This window comes from Mobula birostris, chromosome 6 (assembly GCF_030028105.1).
Source record: "Mobula birostris isolate sMobBir1 chromosome 6, sMobBir1.hap1, whole genome shotgun sequence".
In the NCBI taxonomy this organism is placed as follows: Eukaryota; Metazoa; Chordata; class Chondrichthyes; order Myliobatiformes; family Myliobatidae; genus Mobula; species Mobula birostris.
The window spans coordinates 172,577,298-172,599,658 of NC_092375.1; the positions used below are offsets into that span (position 1 = coordinate 172,577,298).

The 22,361-nt window shown below is 40.7% G+C and overlaps 1 protein-coding gene across 5 annotated transcripts in view; it reads right to left on the reverse strand.

Annotated features, from left to right (window-relative positions):
- Positions 1 to 22,361, reverse strand: part of tlk1a (tousled-like kinase 1a) — a 128,064-nt gene that overhangs the window by 4,091 nt on the left and 101,612 nt on the right. For 4 of the 5 annotated variants that reach the window (XM_072261924.1, XM_072261926.1, XM_072261923.1 and 1 more), the window contains 5 exons: positions 22,181 to 22,262; positions 13,218 to 13,309; positions 13,036 to 13,125; positions 10,368 to 10,537; positions 1,524 to 1,662 (listed from right to left, as the gene is read on the reverse strand). In XM_072261924.1, the coding sequence (XP_072118025.1) occupies positions 1,524 to 1,662; positions 10,368 to 10,537; positions 13,036 to 13,125; positions 13,218 to 13,309; positions 22,181 to 22,262 (573 nt within the window). The remainder of the gene's footprint in view (positions 1 to 1,523; positions 1,663 to 10,367; positions 10,538 to 13,035; positions 13,126 to 13,217; positions 13,310 to 22,180; positions 22,263 to 22,361) is intronic. The other variant, XM_072261925.1, reaches the window with a different exon arrangement.

Genomic DNA, 22,361 nt, shown 5'->3' on the forward strand with positions numbered 1-22,361 from the left:
ATTGTGGATCGCATATTATATGATGCTCAATGCATACTCCAAAAAATTCTGGAAATTTCATTCAACTAACAGTGTGACAAAATCTCTGCCGTCATTTCCTCTAAATATGTTTAAGCCATTTTGCTTTATCAGACTCCTGAAAAATGGGGTAGTCTGTCAAAATATTTAAAGTCACTTTAGTGAATAGCTGCTCATTTCTAGTAACCAGGCAAAAATTTTAACAGGGAATCTGAATTATACTCATCTTCCAGGATTGATCCTATTATGATAGCTTGTGTTAAAGAAATAATTATGCCCCAGAAACTAAAGAGGTGGCTCCAGTCACATTTTCCAGTTCTGGTATTTGCAGATAGGACACCCAAGGTTAAGGCAGGCAAGAATTTTGTACGCACCTTAATAAACAGAGGATGCTGCTAAGCACTTTACTGTGAAATAAAAGCAAGGAAGTCTCGGCACTCCTCTAAATCAAGGAAATACAGACACCTTCCGAGGACTAGTGAAGAATTATTTAGCATGGAAACAGGCCCCTGCCCCACCCCAAGTTACCTAATTGACATAGTTCCATTTGCCTGCATTCAGCTCATTTCCCCCTACAACTTTGTACCTATCAAATGTCTTTTAAGTGTTACAAGTATTTTTCCTCAACATACTCACCACCCTTTGAGAATATTGAGTAATATCATTAAATATTTTTACATCAGTATTATTACTAGACACTAGAATACTACAGCACAGTACAGGCCCTTCGGCCCTCGATGTTGTGCCGACGCATATATTCCTTAAAAAATCGTACCAAACCCACACTACCCGTAACCCTCTATTTTTCTTTCATCCATGTGCCTGTCCAAGAGTCTCCTAAATACCCTTAATGTTTTAGCCTCCACCACCATCCCTGGCAAGTCATTCCAGGCACCCACAACCCTCTGTGTAAAAAAAACTTACCCCTGAAGTCTCCCCTAAACTTCCCTCCCTTAACTTTGCACATATGCCCTCTGGTGTTTGCTATTCGTGCCCTGGGAAACTGGTACTGGCTAGCCACCCTATCTATGCCTCTCATAATCTTGTAGGCCAGTATCAAGTCCCCTCTCATCCTTCTACGCTCCAAAGAGAAAAGTCTCACCTCTGCTAACCTTGCCTCCTAAGATTTGTTTTCCAATCCAGGCAACATCCTGGTAAATCTCCTCTGCACCCTCTCCATAGCTTCCACATCCTTCCTATAATGAGGTGACCAGAACTGAACACAATACTCTAAGTGTGGTCTCACCAGAGATCTGTAGAGTTGCAACATGAAGACTTTTTCATTCCTAGTTAATAATTTAGATAAAAAACAAAAGTTTCTTACTTTCAGAAATCAAAACTTCAACATCTGAAAGTTTAATAACTTTTCATTTAAACAGCAAAAGCTACCTAATGAAAACATAATGAAAATACCATTTCATAACCTTGTCCCATTAAAATAGCAATTTCACTGTGAATAATTGACATTTAAAGAATTTGCCCCCAATATAATTTGTTTAATTTACCAGTAAGTCCCCGCTCCTTGAGAGGTCAGATCCATTCCATCTACAGCATTATAATTGTCATCATCCATAATCTTTGATAACCCAAAATCAGTTATTTTTATTTCTCCACATGCAGTTCCATCGACCAGAAGAATATTACCTATATGGCAAAAATATATAATTGCAACTATTTTAATTGAACACTATTTAAACAAAGTAAACAGAGCTTTGTTTTAAACAAAGTAAACAGAGCTTTGTTTTAAACAAAGTAATAGAGCTTTGACTGGTTTCCAATCCAGACGTCGGAAGTTTGGAGAGGAGGCAACTTCAATCAGGTCCAACGTCCGAGGATAAAAAGCAGGAGTGGTTCATGGCAGCATAATAAAGCAATGACCAGCATCCAATCAGCATTTAGGATATATTCATAAAAGCAAATTAAAGGAAGGAGAGGGCAAGCACAGTCGCCATCGTCTGTGTGGACACAGAGCTAAAGCCTTAAGATCTCCACTCTTTGAGGTTTCAAGGAAGAGAGGCTTCCCTCAGGGAAAGAAAAGCTTAAGTATTTTCCTTCTGTTCTTTATACCTGCTCAGCTAGGTAGAGATGACAGACAGGATAATGCATTGCTCCTCTTGTGGGATGTGAGGGAGACCTCCAGTGTCCCTGACCACTACAATCGCGAGAAATGCATCCAGCTGCAGCTTCTAACAAGCCACATTAAGGAGCTGGAACTGGAATTGGCAGAACTCCAGATCCATCGGGAGGCTGAAGGGTTGATGGATAAGGACAGAGAGGCAGTAAGACCCAAGGTGCAGGACGCAAGAAACTTGGCAACGGTCAGGAAGGGGAAAGGGGTAAAGGAGCCAATGCAGAGTATCCCTGTGGCCATCCCCCTTAACAGGAAAGTTACTGGCACGGTTAGAGCATTGGCTGATTGGTAGGAGGCAACAAGTGCGAATAAGAGGATCCTTTCCTGGTTGGCTGCCAATGACTAGTGGTATTCCACAGGGGTCAGTGCTGGGAACACTTCTTTTTATGCTGTAAATCAATGATTTAGATGATGGAATAGATGGCGTTGTTGCCAAGTTTGCAGATGATTGGCAGATTGGAGGAGTCTTGTGGAAACAGGTAGTCTGCAGAAGGACTGAGACAGATTAGGAGATTGGGCAAGAAAGTGGCAAATTAAATACATTGTTGGGAAAAGCATGGTCATGCACTTTGGTAGAAGAAATAAATGTTTAGATTGTTTTCTAAATGGGGAGAAAATCCAAAAAAATGAAATCCCTAAAGGTTAACTTGCAGGTAGAGTGTGTGGTGAGGAAGGCATGGCTGATCATCCACAATCAGGACCCTTTTCCTGCCTTCTCCCCATATCCCTTCACGCTGCTATCTTTAAGAGCTCTATCTAACTCATTTTTGAAAGAATCCAGAGAATTGGCCTCCACTGCCTTCTGAGGCAGAGCATTCCACAGAACCACAACCCTCTGTGTGAAAAAGTTTTTCCCTCAACTCCATTCTAAATTGTCTACCCCTTATTCTTAAACTGTGGCCTCTGGTTCTGGACTCCCCCAACATCGGGAACATGTTTCCTGCCTCTAGCGTGTCCAATCCCTTAATAATCTTATGTTTCAATCAGATCCCCTCTCATCCTTCTAAATTCCAGTGTATACAACTCCAGTCGCTCCAATCTTTCAACATATGACAGTCCCGCTATGCCGGGAATTAACCTCGTGAACCTACGCCGCACTCACTCAATAGCTAGAATGTCCTTCCTCAAATTTGGAGACTAAAACTATACACAAGATTCCAGGTGTGGTCTCACCAGGGCCCTGTACAACTGCAGAAGGACCTCTTTGCTCCTATACTCAATTCTCCTTGTTATGAAGGCCAGCATGCCATTAGCTTTCTTCACTGCCTGCTGTACCTGCATGCTTACCTTCAGTGATTGATGAACAAGGACACCCAGATCTCGTTGTACTTCCCTTTTTCCTAACTTGACACCATTCAGATAGTAATCTGCCTTCCTGTTCTTGCCACCAAAGTGGATAACCTCACATTTATCCACATTAAACTGCATCTGCCCACTCATCCATCCTGTCCAAGTCACCCTGCATTCTCATAACATCCTCCTCACATTTCACACTGCCACCCAGCTTTGTCTCATCTGCAAATCCCTTCATCTAAATCATTAATGTATATTGTAAATAGCTGTGGTCCCAGCACCGAGCCTTGCGGTACCCCACTAGTCACTGCCTGCCATTCTGAAAAGGACCCGTTAATCCCTACTCTGTTTCCTGTCTGCCAACCAATTTTCTGTCCATGTCAGTACCCTACCCCTAATACCATTTGCTCTAATTTTGCACACTACCCTCCTATGTGGGACCTTATCAAAGGCTTTTTGGAAGTCCAGGTACACTACATCCACTAGCTTTCCCATGTCCATTTTCATAGTCACATTCTCAAAAAATTCAGAAGATCAGTCAAGCATGATTTCCCCTTCGTAAATCCATGCTGACTCGGACTTATCCTGCCACTGCTATCCAAATATGCCGTTATTACATCTTTTATAATTGATTCCAGCATCTTCCCCACCACTGATGTCAGACTAACTGGTCTATAATTGCCTGTTTTCTCTCCCTCTCCTTTCTTAAAAAGTGGGATTACATTAGCTACCCTCCAATCCGCAGGAACTGATCCTGAATCTATAGAACATAGAACCACAGAAACTACAGCACAGGAACAGGCCTTTTTTGGCCCTTCTTGGCTGTGCCGAACCATTTTCTGCCTAGTTCCACTGACCTGCACACAGACCATATCCCACCATACACCTCCCATCCATGTACCTATCCAATATATTCTTAAATGTTAAAAAAGAACCCGCATTTACCACCTCATCTGGCAGCTCATTCCATACTCCCACCACTCTGTGTGAAGAAGCCCCCCCCTAATGTTCCCTTTAAACTTTTCCCCCCTCACCCTTAACCCATGTCCTCTGGTTTTTTTCTCCCCTTGCCTCAGTGGAAAAGCCTGCTTGCATTCACTCTAACTATACCCATCATAATTTTATATACCTCCATCAAATCTCCCCTCATTCTTCTACACTCCAGGGAATAAAGTCCTAACCTATTCAACCTTTCTCTGTAACTGAGTTTCTCAAGTCCTGGCAACATCCTTGTAAACCTTCTCTGCACTCTTTCAACCTTATTTATATCCTTCCTGTAATTTGGTGACCAAAACTGAACACAATACTCCAGATTCGGCCTCACCAATGCCTTATACAACCTCATCATAACATTCCAGCTCTTATACTCAATACTTTGATTAATAAAGGTCAATGTACCAAAAACTCTCTTTACAACCCTATCTACCTGTGACGCCACTTTTAGGGAATTTTGTATCTGTATTCCCAGATCAGTGGAAAATGTTAGCATTCATTTCAGTAGGTCTAGGTACAAGAGCAGGGATGTGATGCTGAGGTACTGGTGAGGCCTCACCTTCAGTATTGTGAACAGTTTTAAGACTATAAGATATAGGAGCAGAAGTAGGCCATTCAGTCATTCCAGTCTGCTCCCCCATTCAATCATGGGCTGATCCAATTCTTCCAGTCATCCCCATTCCCCTGCCTTCTCCCCATACCCTTTGATGCCCTGGCTAATCAAGAACCTATCTATCTCTGCCTTAAATACACCCAACGACCTGGCCTCAACAGCCACTCACAGCAACAAATTCCACAGATTTACCATCCTCTGACTAAAGTAATTTCTCCACATCTCTGTTCTAAATGGATGTCCTTCAATCCTGAAGTTGTGCCCTCTTGTCCTAGTCTCCCCTACCATGGGAAATACTCTGTTCAGGCCTTTAAACATTTTGGGCTCCTCATCTAAGAAAAGATGTGCTGGCATTGGAGAGGGTTCAGAGGAGGTTCACAAGATGATGCTGGGAATGAAAAGGTTATCATACAAGCAACATTTGATAGCTCTGGATTTGTACTCACTGGAATTTAGAAGGATTAGGGGAATCTCATTGAAAGCTTCTGAATATTGAAAGGCCTAAACAGAGTAAATGTGTAAAGGATGTTTCCCATTGTGGGGGAGTCTAGGAAAAGAGGACACAGCCTCAGAATAGAGGGGTGTCCATTTAAAATATAGATGCAGAGAAATTTTGTAGCCAGTGAATTTGTGGAATTTGTTACCACAGGTAGCTGAGGAGGCCAGGCCTTTGGATGTATTTAAGGCAGAACTTGTAGGTACTTGACTGGCCATGGCATCAAAGGTTACAGAGAGACGGCCAGGGAGTGGGGCTTAAGGGGGTGGGGGTGAAGAAAAAGATCAGACATGATTGTATGGCAGAGAAGACTCAATGGGCCAAATGGCATAATTCTGCTCCTACGTCTTAAGACCTTTTGTATATTGTTTGGGGGGGGGGGGGGGGGGAGAAGAGGGGAAACTGGGGGAGAAATGACCTAACAGGTCTCTAGCAGTGTGTGTTTCTGTGATTCAGATGGAAAAGGGGAGGGGGTAAAAAATAAAAAAGGCCATGCTGTGGTGACAAGGTATTTGTTAGTTAGGGGAACGGACAGGAGGTTCTGTGGGAGAGAATGAGATTACCGGATGGCATTTGCCTCCCAGGTGCCAGGATCCAGGATATCTTGGATAGAGTCCTCAGCATTCTTAAGTGGGAGGGTGAGCAGCCAGAAGTCATGGTCCATGTAGGTATCAATGGCATGGGTAGGACGACAGACAAAGTTCTGCATAGGGAGTTAAGTGCCAAGTTAAAGGTCAGGACCTCCAGGGTTGTGATCTCAGGATCACTACCCATGCCATGTGCTAGTGAGGCTAGAACTAGGAAGATAATACAGTTTAATATCTGGCTAAGGTATTGGAGTAGGAGGGAGGATTTAAGATTTTTAGATCATTGGGCTCTCTTCCAGGGAAGGTGGACCTGTACAAAAGGGATGATTTGCACCTGACCAGAGGGGGACTAATATCTTAGCAGGAAGGTTTGTTAATGCTGCATGACGAGGTTTCAACAAGAGTTGCAGGGAATAGGAACCAGAGTGCCAGAACAGTTAGTAGAGAGGTTGTGGACGCTGATGCTGGTAAGACCTCACACAAAGTTAGGAATAAAAAGGTTGAGCATAATGCGACAAAATCGAAGAGGGTGAATACAGGACTGAAGGTGTTGTATTTGAATGTGTGCAGTGTATAGAATAAGGTAGATGAACTTGCAGCACAGTTGCAGATTGGCAGGTACGTTGTTGTAGGCATCACAGAATTATGGCTGACAGATTATATCTGGGAGCTTTATGTTCAAGAACATACACTGTATTGAAAGGACAGCATGAAGGCAGAGGAGGCAGGGCTGCTCTGTTGGGGATAAAATCAAATCAAATCATTTGAAACAGATGACATGTGATCAGAAGGCATTGAATCACTGTGGATAAAGCTACGGAACTGCAAGGGTAAAAAGACACTGATGGGAGATGCATACAGGCCCCCAAACAGTTACAATGGGAGATGGAAAATCAGGTTGGTGCTGGGTTACTGGAAGGGGAATTTCTAGAGTGCCTGCAAGATGGCTTTTTAGAGCAGCTCTATTTGACCAAACTTTTTTGCACCGCGGACCGGTTTAATATTGACAATATTCTTGCGGACTGGCCGACCGGGGGGGGTGCAGTGTTCAAGTTCAACAGTGGGCGTAACAGGGAATGAGGAGAGGTGCAGCTGACTCATATCGTTTCCTCGCAGCCCGGTGGTTGGGGATCAGCTATTCCCGATTGGGTGTTGTGCAATGCTAACCAGAGTTGATTAGAGAGCTTAAGATAAAAGAGCCCTTAAGGGCAAGTGATCATAATATGATCAAATTCACCCTGAAGTTTATGAAGGAGAAGCTCAAGTCAGATGCATCGGTATTATGGTGGAGTAAAAGGGAATTACAGAGTCTTGAGAAGAGTTGGCCAGAAATGACTGGAGAACTGGCAGGGATGGCAGCAGAGCAGCAATGGTTGGAATTCCTGGAAGCAATTCGGAAGGCACAGGATATATACATCCCAAAGAGGAAGAAATATTCTAAAGGAAAAATGACATAACCATGGCTAACAAGAGAAGTCAAAGCCAACATAAAAGCCAAAGAGAGGGCATATAATAGAGCAAAAATTAGTGGGAAGTTAGGGGATTGGGAAGTTTTTAAAAACCAAATAGAAGGCAACTAAAAAGTCATTAAGGTAAAGGTGGAATATAAAAGTAAGCTAGCCAATAATATTAGAGGATACCAAGAGTTTCTTCAGATAGATAATGTGTAAAGCGAAGGGAGAGTGGATATCGGACCTCTGGAAAACAATGCTGGAGTGGTAGTTCCAGGTGTCGGGGGCATGAAGTGTGTAAAGTTACCATAACTAAAGACGAGGTTCTTGGGAAACTGAAAGGTCTGAAGGTAAATAAGTCACCTACACCAGATGGTATATACCACAGAGTTCTGAAAGAGGTGGTTGAAGAGATCATGGAGGCATTTGTAATGATCTTTCAAGAATCACTTGCTTCTGGAATGGTTCCAGATGACTGGAAAATAACAAATGTAACTCCACTCTTCAAGGGAAAGAAGCAGAAGAAAGGATACTTTTGGCCAGTTAGTCTGACCTCACTGGCTGGGAAAATGTTGGAGTTAATTATTAAGGATGAGGTCTCAGGGTACTTGGAGGTACATGATAAAATAGGCCGTAGTCAGCACGATTTCCTCAAGGGAAAATTTTGACTGCCAAATCTGTTAGAATTCTTTGTAGTAACAAGCAGGATAGATGAAGGAGAATCGGTTGATACTGTGTACTTGGCAAAGCCTTTGACCAGGTGCCACATGAGGCTGCTTAGCAAACTATGAGCCCATATATTAGAAGAAAGATTCTAGCATGGATAAAACAGTAACTGATTGGCAGGAGGCAAAGATGGGAATAAAGGGAGCCTTTTCTGACTGGCTGTTGGTGACTAGCGGTGTTCTATGGGGTCTGCTTTGTAACCGATTCGTTTTATATTATACGTCAATGATTTGGATGATGGAATTGATGGCTTTGTTGCAAAGTTTGCAGACAATATGAAGATAGGTGGAGGGGGAGCTAGTTAAAGAGATGTTAAAGAAGGACTTAGATTAGGAGAATAAGCACAGAATGGCAGATGGAATACAGTGTTGGGAAGTCTTTGGTAAAAGAAACGAAAGGACGACTATTACAAAAGCTAGGATGCAAAGGGACTAGCGAGTTCTTGTGCAGGATTCCCTAAAGGTTAAGTTGCAGGTTGAGTCTGTGGCGAGAAAGGCAAGTGCAATGTTAGCGTTCATTTCAAGAGGACTAGAATATTAAATCAAGGATGTAATGTTGAGACTTTATAAAGCATATGGTGAGGCCTCACTTGAAGTATTGTGATCATGTTTGGGCCCTTTTTTTTTAAAAAAAAGGATGTGCTGAAGCTCGAGAGGGTTCAAAGGAGGTTCACGAAAACGATTCCAGGATTGAATTGCTTGTTACATAAAGAGAAGCTGATGGCTCTAGGCTTATATTTACTAGAATTCAGAAGAATGAGGGGTGACCTCATTGAAACCCTTCGAATGGTGAAAGGCCTTGATAGCATGGACGTGGAGAGGATGCTTCCTATGATGGGAGAGTCTAAGACCAGAGAACACAGCCGCAGAATAGAGGGGTGTCCTTTTAGAATGGAGATGAGGAGGAATTTCTTTAGCCAGAGGGTTGAGAATCGGTGGAATTCTTTGCCACAGGCAGCTGTGGAGGCCAAGTCTTTATGTACATTTAAGGCAGAGGTTGATAGGTTCTTGGTTGTCAGGGTACCAAGGGATATAGGGAGAAGGCAGAAGATTGGGGCTGAGAGGAAAATTGGATCAGACATGATGAAATGGCGGATCAGACATGATGAAATGGCAGAGCAGACTCGATGGGCCAAATGGCCTACATCTGCTCCTATGTCTTATGGTCTGTACCTATTTTTTGTTTTGGTTACAATGTCCTATTGAGTGTTTTACATAGGAAGTGCATTTGCATAAAAGAAGCAGTCTTCTTTTAGATCTGTACTATGTTTTTTTGGTGAGTTTCCTAGATTTAAATATTACCTGAAGAGTCAGTTAATTTATTGTTCCAGTGACACATTTTTGATGTAATTTATATTTATGTTATTTTGGCTTTGTGATGTCATTATGTCATTCCTTCAAGCAAATACCCTTAGCAAAATGACATAACATCCAGTGGCTTGCTCAAAATATAACACTACATGGCAGGTAAAGTATTACAATTTGAAAGCTGTATAGATTCAAACAATTCCATTACTGAATCTATTATTATTTACTTTTCCTTTTATGAAAGACAGCTTTGTTCTTGCATTCATATTTGCACTAAACATCCTTATTCTAAAGTGCTTTACAACCAATGATATCCATCAACAGCCAGCTGGTGGTGCAGTGGCATCCGCACCAGACTTTGAGGTGAATGACCCTGGGTTCAAATTCAGCCGGCTCCTTGCATACTTTCCATCCCTGCTGGGTTGAGCGTTGAGTTAGTATCTCTGCCTCGTGAAATACGGACAAATGTTAAAGAAACGGCAATGTTGCCAGTTGATGCACCGCAAGGTGCAGAGAGGAACAATAACCCAATGGTAGGCAATTATGATGTAGAAAATCCAGCAGCAATTTGAGCATAACACTCCGACAATGACCACACAATCTTTAAGATCTGTATCAGTTTCTATTATAGATCATGTATATTTCCCAATTAATTGACAGCAATTCTAAAATTAATCATCCAATAACAACCTAATTAGAAGTCATAAATAAGATGTCTGAATGTCACATCATTCAGTCTGATAAAAACTTACCAGGCTTTAGATCATAGTGTATAATGGGAGGCTTGATTTCATTTAGGTATCGCAATGCATTTGCTATCTGCATTACAATGGATCGTGCTTCCTTCTCAGACATCAATTTATGTTGCTTCAGATAGAAGTCTAAGTCATTTCCTTCACAATATTCTAAAACAGTACAAAATCTAAAAGAAAACAATGAAATCTTATTACACAACTTCACTAGCACATTAGCTTAATTAAAATTCTGTTCATTTTTGTATGACTTGTTTGGTTTAGTTTAACTATAACTGTCAGCTGGCATCTATCCTCCTACAGTTGACAGCTACATTGACGTTAAATTGCCACATTTCTTCCAAAGAAAACAGCAACCCAATTTTGCATTTTCATCAATTTTATATCTCTCCCCCCCCACCCAAATCCAAGCAAGGGATGTATTGGCAAGGCCAGTTTTCATTGCCCATTCGTAATTATCTGAGTCCCCTCCTTGAGATGCAGAAATGCCTCTGTCATTCCCTTTACTCCACTGTAATAACGATATATCCAATTTTAGCTTCGCACTCTCAAACCTTAGGGCAAATTCTGTCATATTATGATCACTGCCTTCTAAGTGTTCTTTTACCTTAAGAACCCTAATCAAACCTGGCTCATTACACAACTGATTCAGAATTGACTTTTTCCTAGTGGGCTCAAACTGCTCTAAAGAGCGATGTTATAGGCAGACTACAAGTTTCTTATCTTGAGATCCAGCACCAACCTCATTTTCCCCAATCCATCTGCATACTGAAATCCCCCATGACCATTATAACACCACCTTCTTTTTAAAAAAAAAAAAAAAAAAATACCTTTTCTATCTCCCATTTGTAGTCCACCATCCTGGCTACTGTCAGGAGACCTGTATATAACTCTCATCAGGGTCTTTTTACCCTTGCTCTTTCTTAACTCTACTCACAAGAATTCGTTGTTTTCTGATCTTGTCACTTCTTTCTCTGGATTTGATTTTCTTTTGTTTTAAATTAAAACCAGCCCACCCCTCTGACCAACTTGCCAGTCCTTTTGATAAGGTGTGTAATCTTGGATGTTAAATCTCAACTGTGATCTTTTTTCAACCACAACTCTGTAACACTTACATCTTGCCTGCTCATTTCTAACTATGCTACAAGATCAACTGCATTATCCTGTGTGCATTCAAATATAACTTCTGTCCTGTATTCACTACCCTTTTCAATTTTGTTGCCATATTTTAAAACAACCTGGTATTTTTGTCGCTTCCAGTCCAGATCTCCAGTTACTGGCCTAAAGGGAAACAATATGCTACATCCAACACTAGGGCAAATGTTTGACTACCAGCCTCCAAGTAACACTGTCAAAAACCTTTTTTCAGTTTCAAATGATATTATGACATATTATCTAAAGAACATGAAGTATCCACATTTTCTATCAGTCTTTACAAATAAAATACGTTACCACCCCTTTATTCACCATTTACAGGTTGATTGGCTGCACTAGTTAAATGATGGGGACTTGGGGACAGCGCAGAACATTTTTATTACCAACACGAAGTAATCTAGTATTTACAGACCTTGAGAATTTTGTTATTCTATGCTTCTAGGCTTGAAATACATCATATGTGCCTTTTTATCATTTTATCCACCACTTATCTTTCGCTGTTTTATTGATATATCAGTCCCTAAGATCATACAAGATCCATATCCTATCCCCACCCTAACCATCACACATTTGAAATGCATACTGCAGTATTTCAAGATTTACTGTTCTTTCATCTGGTACCATTGAAACATTCCAACATGGCTTCCTCATTTTTCTTTGAGCCAGATCATGCATGATAACAAAACTGCTCAGTGGGAGGGAATACCCTTCAAAACCGTACATCAGTATGCAGTTTCTCTTTGTATACTATGCCAAACAGGTACAAAATGTGCTCAAAAAGGTATTCAGTTTAGATAAGCTCTCCCACCATGCTGGGTTTGGGTTGGATTAAAATAAAAATGGTATTAGTGAGCATGGACTCAGGTGCCAAAAGGACTGTTCCCATGCTATTTATTGCTGTCTCCCTAGTATGCCCCACCCCCCCAGTTAATTTGCATATCAAATAACAAATAGTTATAGTTATAACTTATAGTTCCTTATGTTTTTGAACCAGTTATATACTGATCTTTGATACATTGTATCCCAAATGATTTGAGCATTGTAATACAACAGAGCAGTATATTTTGATCACGTTTATATTTTTCGATACCTGTGGTGTTCAACTTGGAGACACTTACAACTTTTCTGCTTTACTGAAACCATACCACTAGGAAAGACATTTTGCATACCAGTATATCCTATGCCACAATGTTAAAAGAATAATGCCTTTAAAATGTTATTCCATTATAGAATTTCACAAAGGAAATGATGCTATACATGTTTGAATGAGACATGCTACAGCAATACCAAAACAAACCTCCTTTGTATCAGAAACATCAACTTAAATTTAATAATGTTAAAGAATTATATCTTTCTATTACTTGACAAAAATACAACCTTAAAGTATGTTATTTCTCCTTTGGTTTGACTACATATTCCAGGCCAATTCACTGTTTATACCTCTTTGTTGGTACCCAGTAAGAGACAAATCAAAGCAACATTCTCATTCTGAAATACAAAGCAGTATACTTACGTATCTGTATCCAGGGAGAAATAGTCATACAATTTTACTATTCTGGGATGATCCAGTTCTTTGTGTATTCTGTATTCTCTACATGCATGCCTAAAACCAACAATTAAAATAGTGCATATAATTCTACTTTGTTCAGACACTACAGAAAATTCTATTTGTAATTTTATGTATAAAAGACATACTTGTGGTAATTTTCTTTCTTTTCTTCCCTCCAATTTTTGTTCAGTTGATGGATTTTCACTGCTGCATACCTCTGCTCAATTAAATCAAAGGCCTAGTATATATATATATATATAAAAAAAATAAGCTTCAGAACACAATTTTATACTCACTTGGAAACATGCTATTTTTATGGCTCGATATACACTTTGTAAATTTTTTAAAAATCTCAAATGCAGTGTCCTGTATTTGCACATTCTTACTCTAAAACAGGAAAAATAGTTCTTGTAAAATGACACACCTAAATCAAGATTCTTAATTTTAAATAAATGAAGACTAGGGCTAATTTTAAGCACTGCATTAGGAAAACTGAAACTGCACATATATATAAAAACATGAAGATGCCAGAAAAGGGAAATAAAACAGTAAACGTCAGAAATTCTCATGTCTGGTAGCAGCTATGAAAAAAGGAAGAGTTAATGAAAGACCTTTCATTAAAAGTAACAGAATAATATTAATTGGTGTTAAGTTGCAAATTGAAGCATAGACTGCAAGGAGCATAATTAACTCTGCCAAGGCCCTTGGAGGTGGGGGGGGGGGAAGAGAGAGAGGCGGGGGGGAGAGGGGAGGGGGGGAGAGGGGGGAGAGGGGGAGGTGGGGAGGGGGGGTGTGGGGAGAGGGGGTGGTGGTGGGGAGAGGGGGTGGTGGTGGGAGAGGGGGTGGTGGTGGGAGAGGGGGTGAGAGGGGGGGTGAGAGGGGGGGTGAGAGGGGGGGTGAGAGGGGGGGTGAGAGGGGGTGAGAGAGGGGGTGAGAATGTGCGTATATAAATAACGGATGGGGTACGAGGGAGAGGTGGGGCATTAGCGGAAGTTGTTTGTTTGGTTTGAACAACAACCGAATCTCCTTGACCGTGCTTGCCGCAATGCAAATAGCTAATCAGATATTTGTTTTAAAAAGGTGTACCTAATAAAGTGGCCACAGTGTAGATCAAAGTAATCTTAATCTGAATTTTCTCACTGGAGTGGAGTTGAAGAAAAAAGGAACCTGTTCAACCTGCATCACACTACTCCACACCCATCACTATCCCAGAATCACCTTTATCAAACCACTAATGCTTGCATACTTATACTTTTGGAGGCAGAGCTATAAGTTGCCCTCACCTAATTCACTGCAGCACATGAAAGAACAAGCCTCAGCATATATCAGTACTCTCTCCTATCAAAAAAGTGTTCTACTGGACCAAAGAAAATGTGGCCCCCTTGCAATACCTTATGAACCACCTGGCACAAGACTAGCATTGAGGAAAGATACCACTGCCTTCAGTGTGCTAGCACAGCTTTGAGCTATCTGTTGAAGAGTTCAGAGGCCTCAAACAGACCAGAAAACTCATCTGACAGAAATTATCCTTGTCCTCTTTTACACTTCTTATGGATTACCCACAGCAGACATTTCACAGCAAATGTCTAATCAACAAAAGTAACATTTATTTTGGCACAACTTTAGAACTCAGAGGAATGAAACTTGATGTGGAATTTAAGCATTTCAGTTACTGACAACTTTAGACTTTGAGAAAAATTGGGGATCAAGATTTGGCTAAGTTTGCAATGTCCCAGGGTTGACTAATGAGGATTATTAAATTATTCCAGATAGTTAAAAGGATCGCAAATAACCTCTAAGAAGAGAATCAGCCACATTGGTCAACAGTATGGACAATTCAGAAGAAATTTATGTGATCAGAAGTTTGTCAGAAAGGGGTCAAAGGACATTTTGGGCAAAGAAAAATAACTGAACATGTCAGGAAGATAGATCAAACAGAAATATAGGGAAAGATGTTAATTTGCAGCAAGGAAATGAAGAATGCCTTATCTTAGAAATGATTTTAAAAAGTCCACACCTTTCTTGCACTTTGGAGGTGGAGGCAGTAGAAGCAGGTTTTTAAAGAGATGATTGCCAATATAGAAAATAATAGTGATTTATCTTTCTTTTAGAGGACAATTTTGGAATAGTGAGCAATTCTAATGTGAAAGAAACCAATTCAAAATAATTTGAATTTTAGCAGAATTTCAGAACAGGTGACAACTAAGTGCCAAACATCTACAATCCTTAAACTAATGGGCAGATTGATAGGGGACATAATAGAGAAGATCACTGTGAAAGAAAAACTTTTCTTGGCAATGTTACTTAGTCTTTAGTATGGTGTAGTATTTATTCTTCATCCAGATATTTGACTTGATTGCCCATCCTTTCCCCTTGCAATATCACTATTTTGTCACTTAATCTCTTGGCTTCTGCCCTATGAAAGACCTCCTGTTCTTTTCTCCTTCCCTGGTGCAGGATGCATCGAAATACTTACAGGCTTTCCCTAGCACAATCCCTGGGACTACGTTGATCACTGATGCAAACTGATATTTTACTGTATGCTTTGATGTACATGGGATCAAAAAAGCTAATCTCCAACATTTTTCTGCAGTAGATTTGAAGATTGTACAATTTGGATAAATATTTTCACCTTCCATAGTTAATATTCATTCCTGAAGTTATGAAACAAATTACATAAGTAATCAATTCTGACATTTCTCATACAAAGTTCAAAACTATTTTTAACCTGAATAAACAATTTAATATTCATCATTTCTTCAGATTTTGAATAATTGACTGAATACCAGCATACTTGACCTAATGCAACTGTTGATTAGCTTAAATTGACCTGACCAAACAGAGCCTCCCAGAATTTCCCATCCTTTATCGCAGAAGAGCTAGATGATAGCAAGTGGGAGAGTTTTGATCTGCTTTGATATGTTTTGATATGTTGTCTGTACATCCTGCCTTTACAGATGATATAGCAACCCCAACACATGCTGCCCTTAGGATGGCTGTGGTGGGGAAGAACTGTTCACCCACATCTTTACAGACTTTGGATTTGCATGGAGGGTGTGGAGTTGAATGCAAGGATATGTCCTGGTTTATCCTGGGCAGCTGCAAAGGAGACAGACACACACACACCCCAAGACAGATATCAAGTGTTGCTGGAGGGTCATCAACTCAGCCAAAAATGCCTCTTGGTCTGCCTGAAACTTCTTATTCTTGCACAAGATGCCTGTAAGGGAAAACTGCAGACCGACAGAGTTCAGGCTGCAGGAGTACACACTAAAGGGATGCACTGAAACTTGGTGCAGCCAATGACAAGTCTCTGTGGGCAAAGACCACAGTCAAGGCTCATTCTGCTACTGCAGAGTTTGGGTGAGAAAGCCTCTTGAACAATGTAAAAGTGCACATTACCCCAGGGGAGAACACGAGTGCTATATTTGCTTATTTACTTAAAACTTTACACTAATGAATGTAACAACCATGAAGGTGAAAGTTTTTCTGCACGATTTTCTTTTGTGTATACCTATAATGCGTAGTTTATTTTTTTTTATTTAAAAAAGGCATTAAGGCCAGCACAGATATTGTGGGCTAAAGGTGCTTTTTTTTTTTATTATTAAGTGCAATCCTGAACAATAGCCAGATCAGAAGTGCTGATTAAGTCAACTAGTTCACAAAGAGAACTCTGATAGGCCAATCAGATGGTTCCCGCTGCTCAGCAATAGAACACAAAAAAAATCGTATGTACAATTAAGAAACATTAAAAAATAGTAGAAATACTGGAGTCATGATGATCATGAAGTCTGCTGGAGAGAGACATTTATATACATGCTGTCCTCCATAATTCAGAGATTGAAGGATAAGGTTGCAGGGTGACAAAATGTGGCAGGAGCACTTGGAACTAAAAACTAATCCCTACCGGGAGAAAACAGCACCTGTTCTTTCCACACTGTTCTCCAGCAGTATAAAGACCAAGTCCAGCCGGAACATAACTCACAAGTGCTCGAGAGTCAGGTATTAACCCTACCTACCATCAACCAAGCATTGCCATCCTGGTCCCCCTCATGATAGCTTATGAAGAAGCATGTGACTTCCCTCCCAGAGATGATAGGTGTTTGTGCACTCGACTTTTGAAGGCTTGGACCCCATCGTCGCAGATGTTTCCAACCACAGCATTTGGAAGGCTGTTCCAAATTCTGATAGCGCAGTAAAGGAAGCTTCTATCCAGTGTATCGGTTCTTGCATTAGGCATAGAACCAGCATGAGCAGGCATAGATAAACTTGATTGTGTGGTGCGCCGTCTCTCATAAGATGAAGACAGCATGGCGTGAAGGTCTGCAGGGCTGTGGCTAGTGTACATTTTGTATAGCACTTGTGAAATATTTCACATTTAACTCATGGATTGAACAAAGTCCCATCCTAGCACCTAGTGAGAGTAAAGCAAAAATATATATTTTCTGGATCCTCTCTAATGTCTTTAAATCCTTCCAATAATCTGGCATCAGAATTTATACCAGTAGAGGCCAGACCAGTGTTTTATAAGGGTTGTGCTCTTTAAAGTGTTGTACGAGCCCAAGTTCCCAACTTTTATAATCAATGCTTCCACTGATCAAGTTTTGCAATGAACTTCATTTGACATTTCTTCATGTTTTACTGGCCTGATCTATTTAATTCCAACTACAGTCTATCACTATCCTCTTTACAGTCATATCACCGTCAAATCTTGGTGTATCTGCAAACTTAAGAATTGCGGCTTGTTACAAACTTTAGTTCACTAATATTCATTACAAAAAAAAACAAAGGCTACGGAGTGAATTTATGAAGAATACCACCATTTAACTTCCTCTAGTTAAAAAACATTCACCATGATCTGGAGAAATTCAAATCAAAAGCCTTTTCCATATAAATCCACTAAAATTCTCTGAGAATTTCAATGAATTCCTCATTAATGTTAAAGCAATTATACTTACAGTGACAATGACAATGTTAATAGACCTCTCATACCAATTCTACAATGAGGGTATATTGACAATGAAGTCAAAGCCTCTGCAATGCTTCTTTTGGCCACTTGGGGCACAGTGTTTATTCTGAGCCTGGTGCTACATAAATTTCAAAGATGCTAATTCTCTTATGCTTCCTCATGTACTATGCTTCTCATGTCTAATATTTCACACTCTTGCTCCTTAATATATGACATCATATGAAGCTAGCTGGAAAGTATTCATTAAAACCTTAGTTATATCCTTTTCTTCATGCACAAGTTCTGTTCACATTTCTTGAAATACTGCACATTTTCTTTGTTAGCCCTTACTAAGCATTTACAGAAATATTCTTTGATTTTATTGCCAATAAATTTTCATCCTGTCTTATCTTACTCTACAACCTTTATGCTCCAAGGTTTTCTGCTGCATTAAACACTTGGTGTTTCACACAGGCTTCAATTCTTCAGTAGGCTTTCTATGAACAGCTCTGCTGAACTTAATTTTGATAAAAAGTAATTATAAGGTCTTTGCTTCTTTTAGCAGGCCCTCACAGAGATATGACACCTACTGGACTCATACAGGCATTCACAATTTCCTTTACTTAAGATTGAGAACTGATTTCAGATGGACCACATAATCATTTTCAAAAATTCAAAGCTCTGAGGCAACTGACTCATTAGATTCCCCAAACCTTTTCTATCATCAAGTCAAGAATGAAAGAATTCTCACACTTGACTGGATTAGTGCAATTCCAACAAAGCATCGTCAAACTGGGCAAAACAACTGGCTTATTTGGCCTCCCATCCGCCATACATTTTATTTCCAGTGATGGTCTATGGTTACAGCCTAAACAATGTACAAGAGGCACTGCAGAAAACCAAGACAACACCCATCTAGATAATGAAAATAAAACTGCCATGTTCTGCAGATTCACCTAAAAGCCACACATCACCACCACCACTTGAAAATACATTACCATTCCTCTGTCATCACTATAAACACAAAATTGTTCACCATTCCACTGCAGCAGCTACCTTATTGAGGATAATACTGATATATCCAATTGGTCACAACTGATGAATAAAAGTTCACAGCACCAACAATCCAGGACATTCATATATCCAATCAGGAAACGATCCATTGTTGATCAATTGATAACTAAAGTGTACTTCTTTAATGGTTATTCTGGTCTTCCTGTGCTGCCTTTGGAAGGCTGGTGGAAGCTGCAGATATTCCTGGAGAATCTCAGTAAATTCTGGGCTGAGACCACCCAGCTTTGGCTGCTATCACTTCACAAACTGCAGCCATTAGGGCCGGGCAGCAGGCAGCTGGCAATAGGAGGAATGTTGCTGCCCTGAGAGCAGGTCTGCATTGCACAGTCACTCCACATCCAGGAGATGGAGAAAAGATTGCTGTCGCGTCAGTGACTTGATACAAAGCTCCTTTTGACTAGTAGTACTCAAAACCACCATTACAGGCTTGTCTCATCAGTAGTTCAACTCTGCTCGCGCAAGCTGGTGAAAGCTGCTGCACGGTGGTTAAACACCAGATTAATTTCAAAAGGAAGGCTCCACTCAAGGTAAACACAAAATAATCTGCAGATGCTGGGGTCAAAGCAACACTCACAACATGCTGTTGGAACTCAGCAGGTCGGGCAGCATCCGTGGAAAAGATGGGTCGACGTTTCGGGCCGGAAGGTCCCCGATCTTTTCCATGGATGCTGCCCGACCTGCTGAGTTCCTCCAGTGTGTTGTGAGTGTTGCTCCACTCAAGGTTCTGTGCAAGTTTGAAACTGTGCTGACATTTCACAGACTTTCTGGCAGGCCTGCCAATGCATTAAAAGCCTCACCACAAATTCTCTTCAAGCATCCATGGTAGAATACTCCACTGAAGTCGTCATCTGAAATTTTTGTCATCTCAGACTTTATGGTACAGTCATTTTAACTGACCCTTCCCTGGCCTGGATGCAGTCAACTCATGCTAGTGACTAATGTATGAATCCCACCTTCAGTTAACCTCTAGGTGCTCTTATCTGAGTTCTCAACTGAATGACAGATCAAATGACAAGGTACTTCCATTATTCTCTTGCTGGTCAGCTGCTTCTGGCCACCTGAAAGAAGAAAGGCACGAAGGTAGGGTTATGATAAAATTTGTGAAGGTAGGGCAAGTAGATGGGTGTGGTGAAGGCAGAGAATTGAAAGAACAAGATAACAAGAAACAGACAAAATGCTGGAGGAATTCAGCAGCCCAGGGAGCATCTATGGGGAAAAAAAGAGTGTAGTCGACATTTCAGGCTGAGACCCTTCATCAGGACCGGAAAAAAGAATGAGCTAGAGTAAGAAAGTGCAGCGAGGGGAAGAAGGTGAGAGGCGAAACTGGAAGGGGCGAAGTAAGGACCTGGGAAGTTGATTGGTTAAAGAGATACAGGGCTGGAGAAGGGGAATGTGACAGAAAATGACTGGCCATGGAAGAAAGAAAAGGGAGAGGAGCACCAGAGGGAGGTGATAGGTAGATAAGGAGACAAGATGCGAGGGGGAAATAGGAAATGGTTTTTTGGGGGGGGGGGGGGAGAAGGAGGCACTATCAGAAGTTCAAGAAATCAATATTCATGCCATCAGGTTGGAGGCTACCCAGACAGAATACAAGGTGTTGCTCCTCCAACCCAAGTGTGGACTCATCGCAACAGTAGAGGCAGACATGGACTGACATGTCAGAATAGGAATGGGAAATGGAACTAAAACGGGTGGCCACTGGGAGATCCTGTTTTTTCTGGCAGACAGAGCTAGGTGCTCAGGGAAGCAGTCTCCCAATCTACATTGGGCCTCACCAATTATACAGGAGGCCACATCTGAAGCACTGGATACAATAGATGACCCTAACAAACTCACAGGTGAATTGCTGCCTCACCTGCAAGGATTGTTTGGGCCCTGAATGGTAGTGAGGGAGGAAGTATGAAGGGTCTTGGCCAGAAACGTCAACTGTAGTCTTTTCCAAGGTGCCTGGCATGCTGAGTTCCTCCAGCAGTTTGTGCGTGTTGCTTGGATTTCCAGCATCTGCAGGTTTTCTCTTGTTTGTGATCAGGATTATGCCATATACAGGTTGTAGAAAGCAGAGATATTTGTGTATTGTGTGGGAAGTTGGTTGCAATGAGTTTTGGTTTAAAACAGAATGGGCAGTGTTGTTGTCAGCTATGGTTTAAAAAAAAAAGTGGCCTGAAGTGCCTCTTTCAGTGCGATTGCTGAGTGATGGAAGTGTATTGTTGATAATGGCAAAGCAGGTAATACAACTGATGAAAATGGAAAAAGTATTCACAAACCTTGAACAAACATGCACAGTCATTAAATCTCTTGCTACGTCAGTCAGGTCCTCGGAGGTAATTCGATTTACCACTGCCTTAAACTGCCACTCAACTACCTGTACAATGACTTCCTGTGGGAACAGGATCTCTCTCCTCTCCAGATCATTTACAAAAGCCACCGTGAATAATCAGTGAATCCTCTTTTGTCTAAGATCAGCCACGTTTTGGTGTAAGTTTCAAACAGTTACCGCACCATCCACCACTAGTTGCTGCTACAAGTCAACTTTTAAGAAGTGAACGTATTGCAATGATCAGCATGAATTAACTTGAACTGTAGCCAACCAGTTGCAAAGCAGTAACAGCATAGTCACTACTGTAGTTGGTTACAGAGTTCATGATATCAAAACTAAAGCACTAATTTTACATACTTTATAGTTTGCCCAGGGTAAAATGGGTTCAATTATGCCCAAAATAACTTTCTACTGTTAATTATACAATCATTCCTCCTCAGTAATACACCTTCTGGTCATGTTGTGAACAGGATTCCAAGAAAATGCTTCAAAAACATGAAGCAAAGTTCAAATGTTACAAAACTCAAAAGGTACAAGTTAAAAACAAAAGGTAAAATGACTTCGAAGTCAAACTATTTGCAATAGTTATTTAACAAAGAATGACGAAGTTGAACCATGAATGTTGAAGGTTCTTACTTTAATGAATATAATAAATGTACATGCACACTTCACAAGGTCACATGATGCATTATAAACAGTTTGCTCAGCCGCTACAACAGAGAACCTACCATCTCTGAACAAGTCATGTGATTTTCTAACTCAAAGCATACCTTATATACTTCACTGAAGCCTCCCCGTCCAAGTAGATGTAGCAATAAATATCTATCATTCAATGTGGGGTGATCTTTGAATCTAAAAATAAATAATTTTAGTTTCCATGAACATTGTGAAATCAGGCAAGTTTTCTGTACTTAACCTTTTTTTGTATTGTGTTAAATGTGAACATGATCA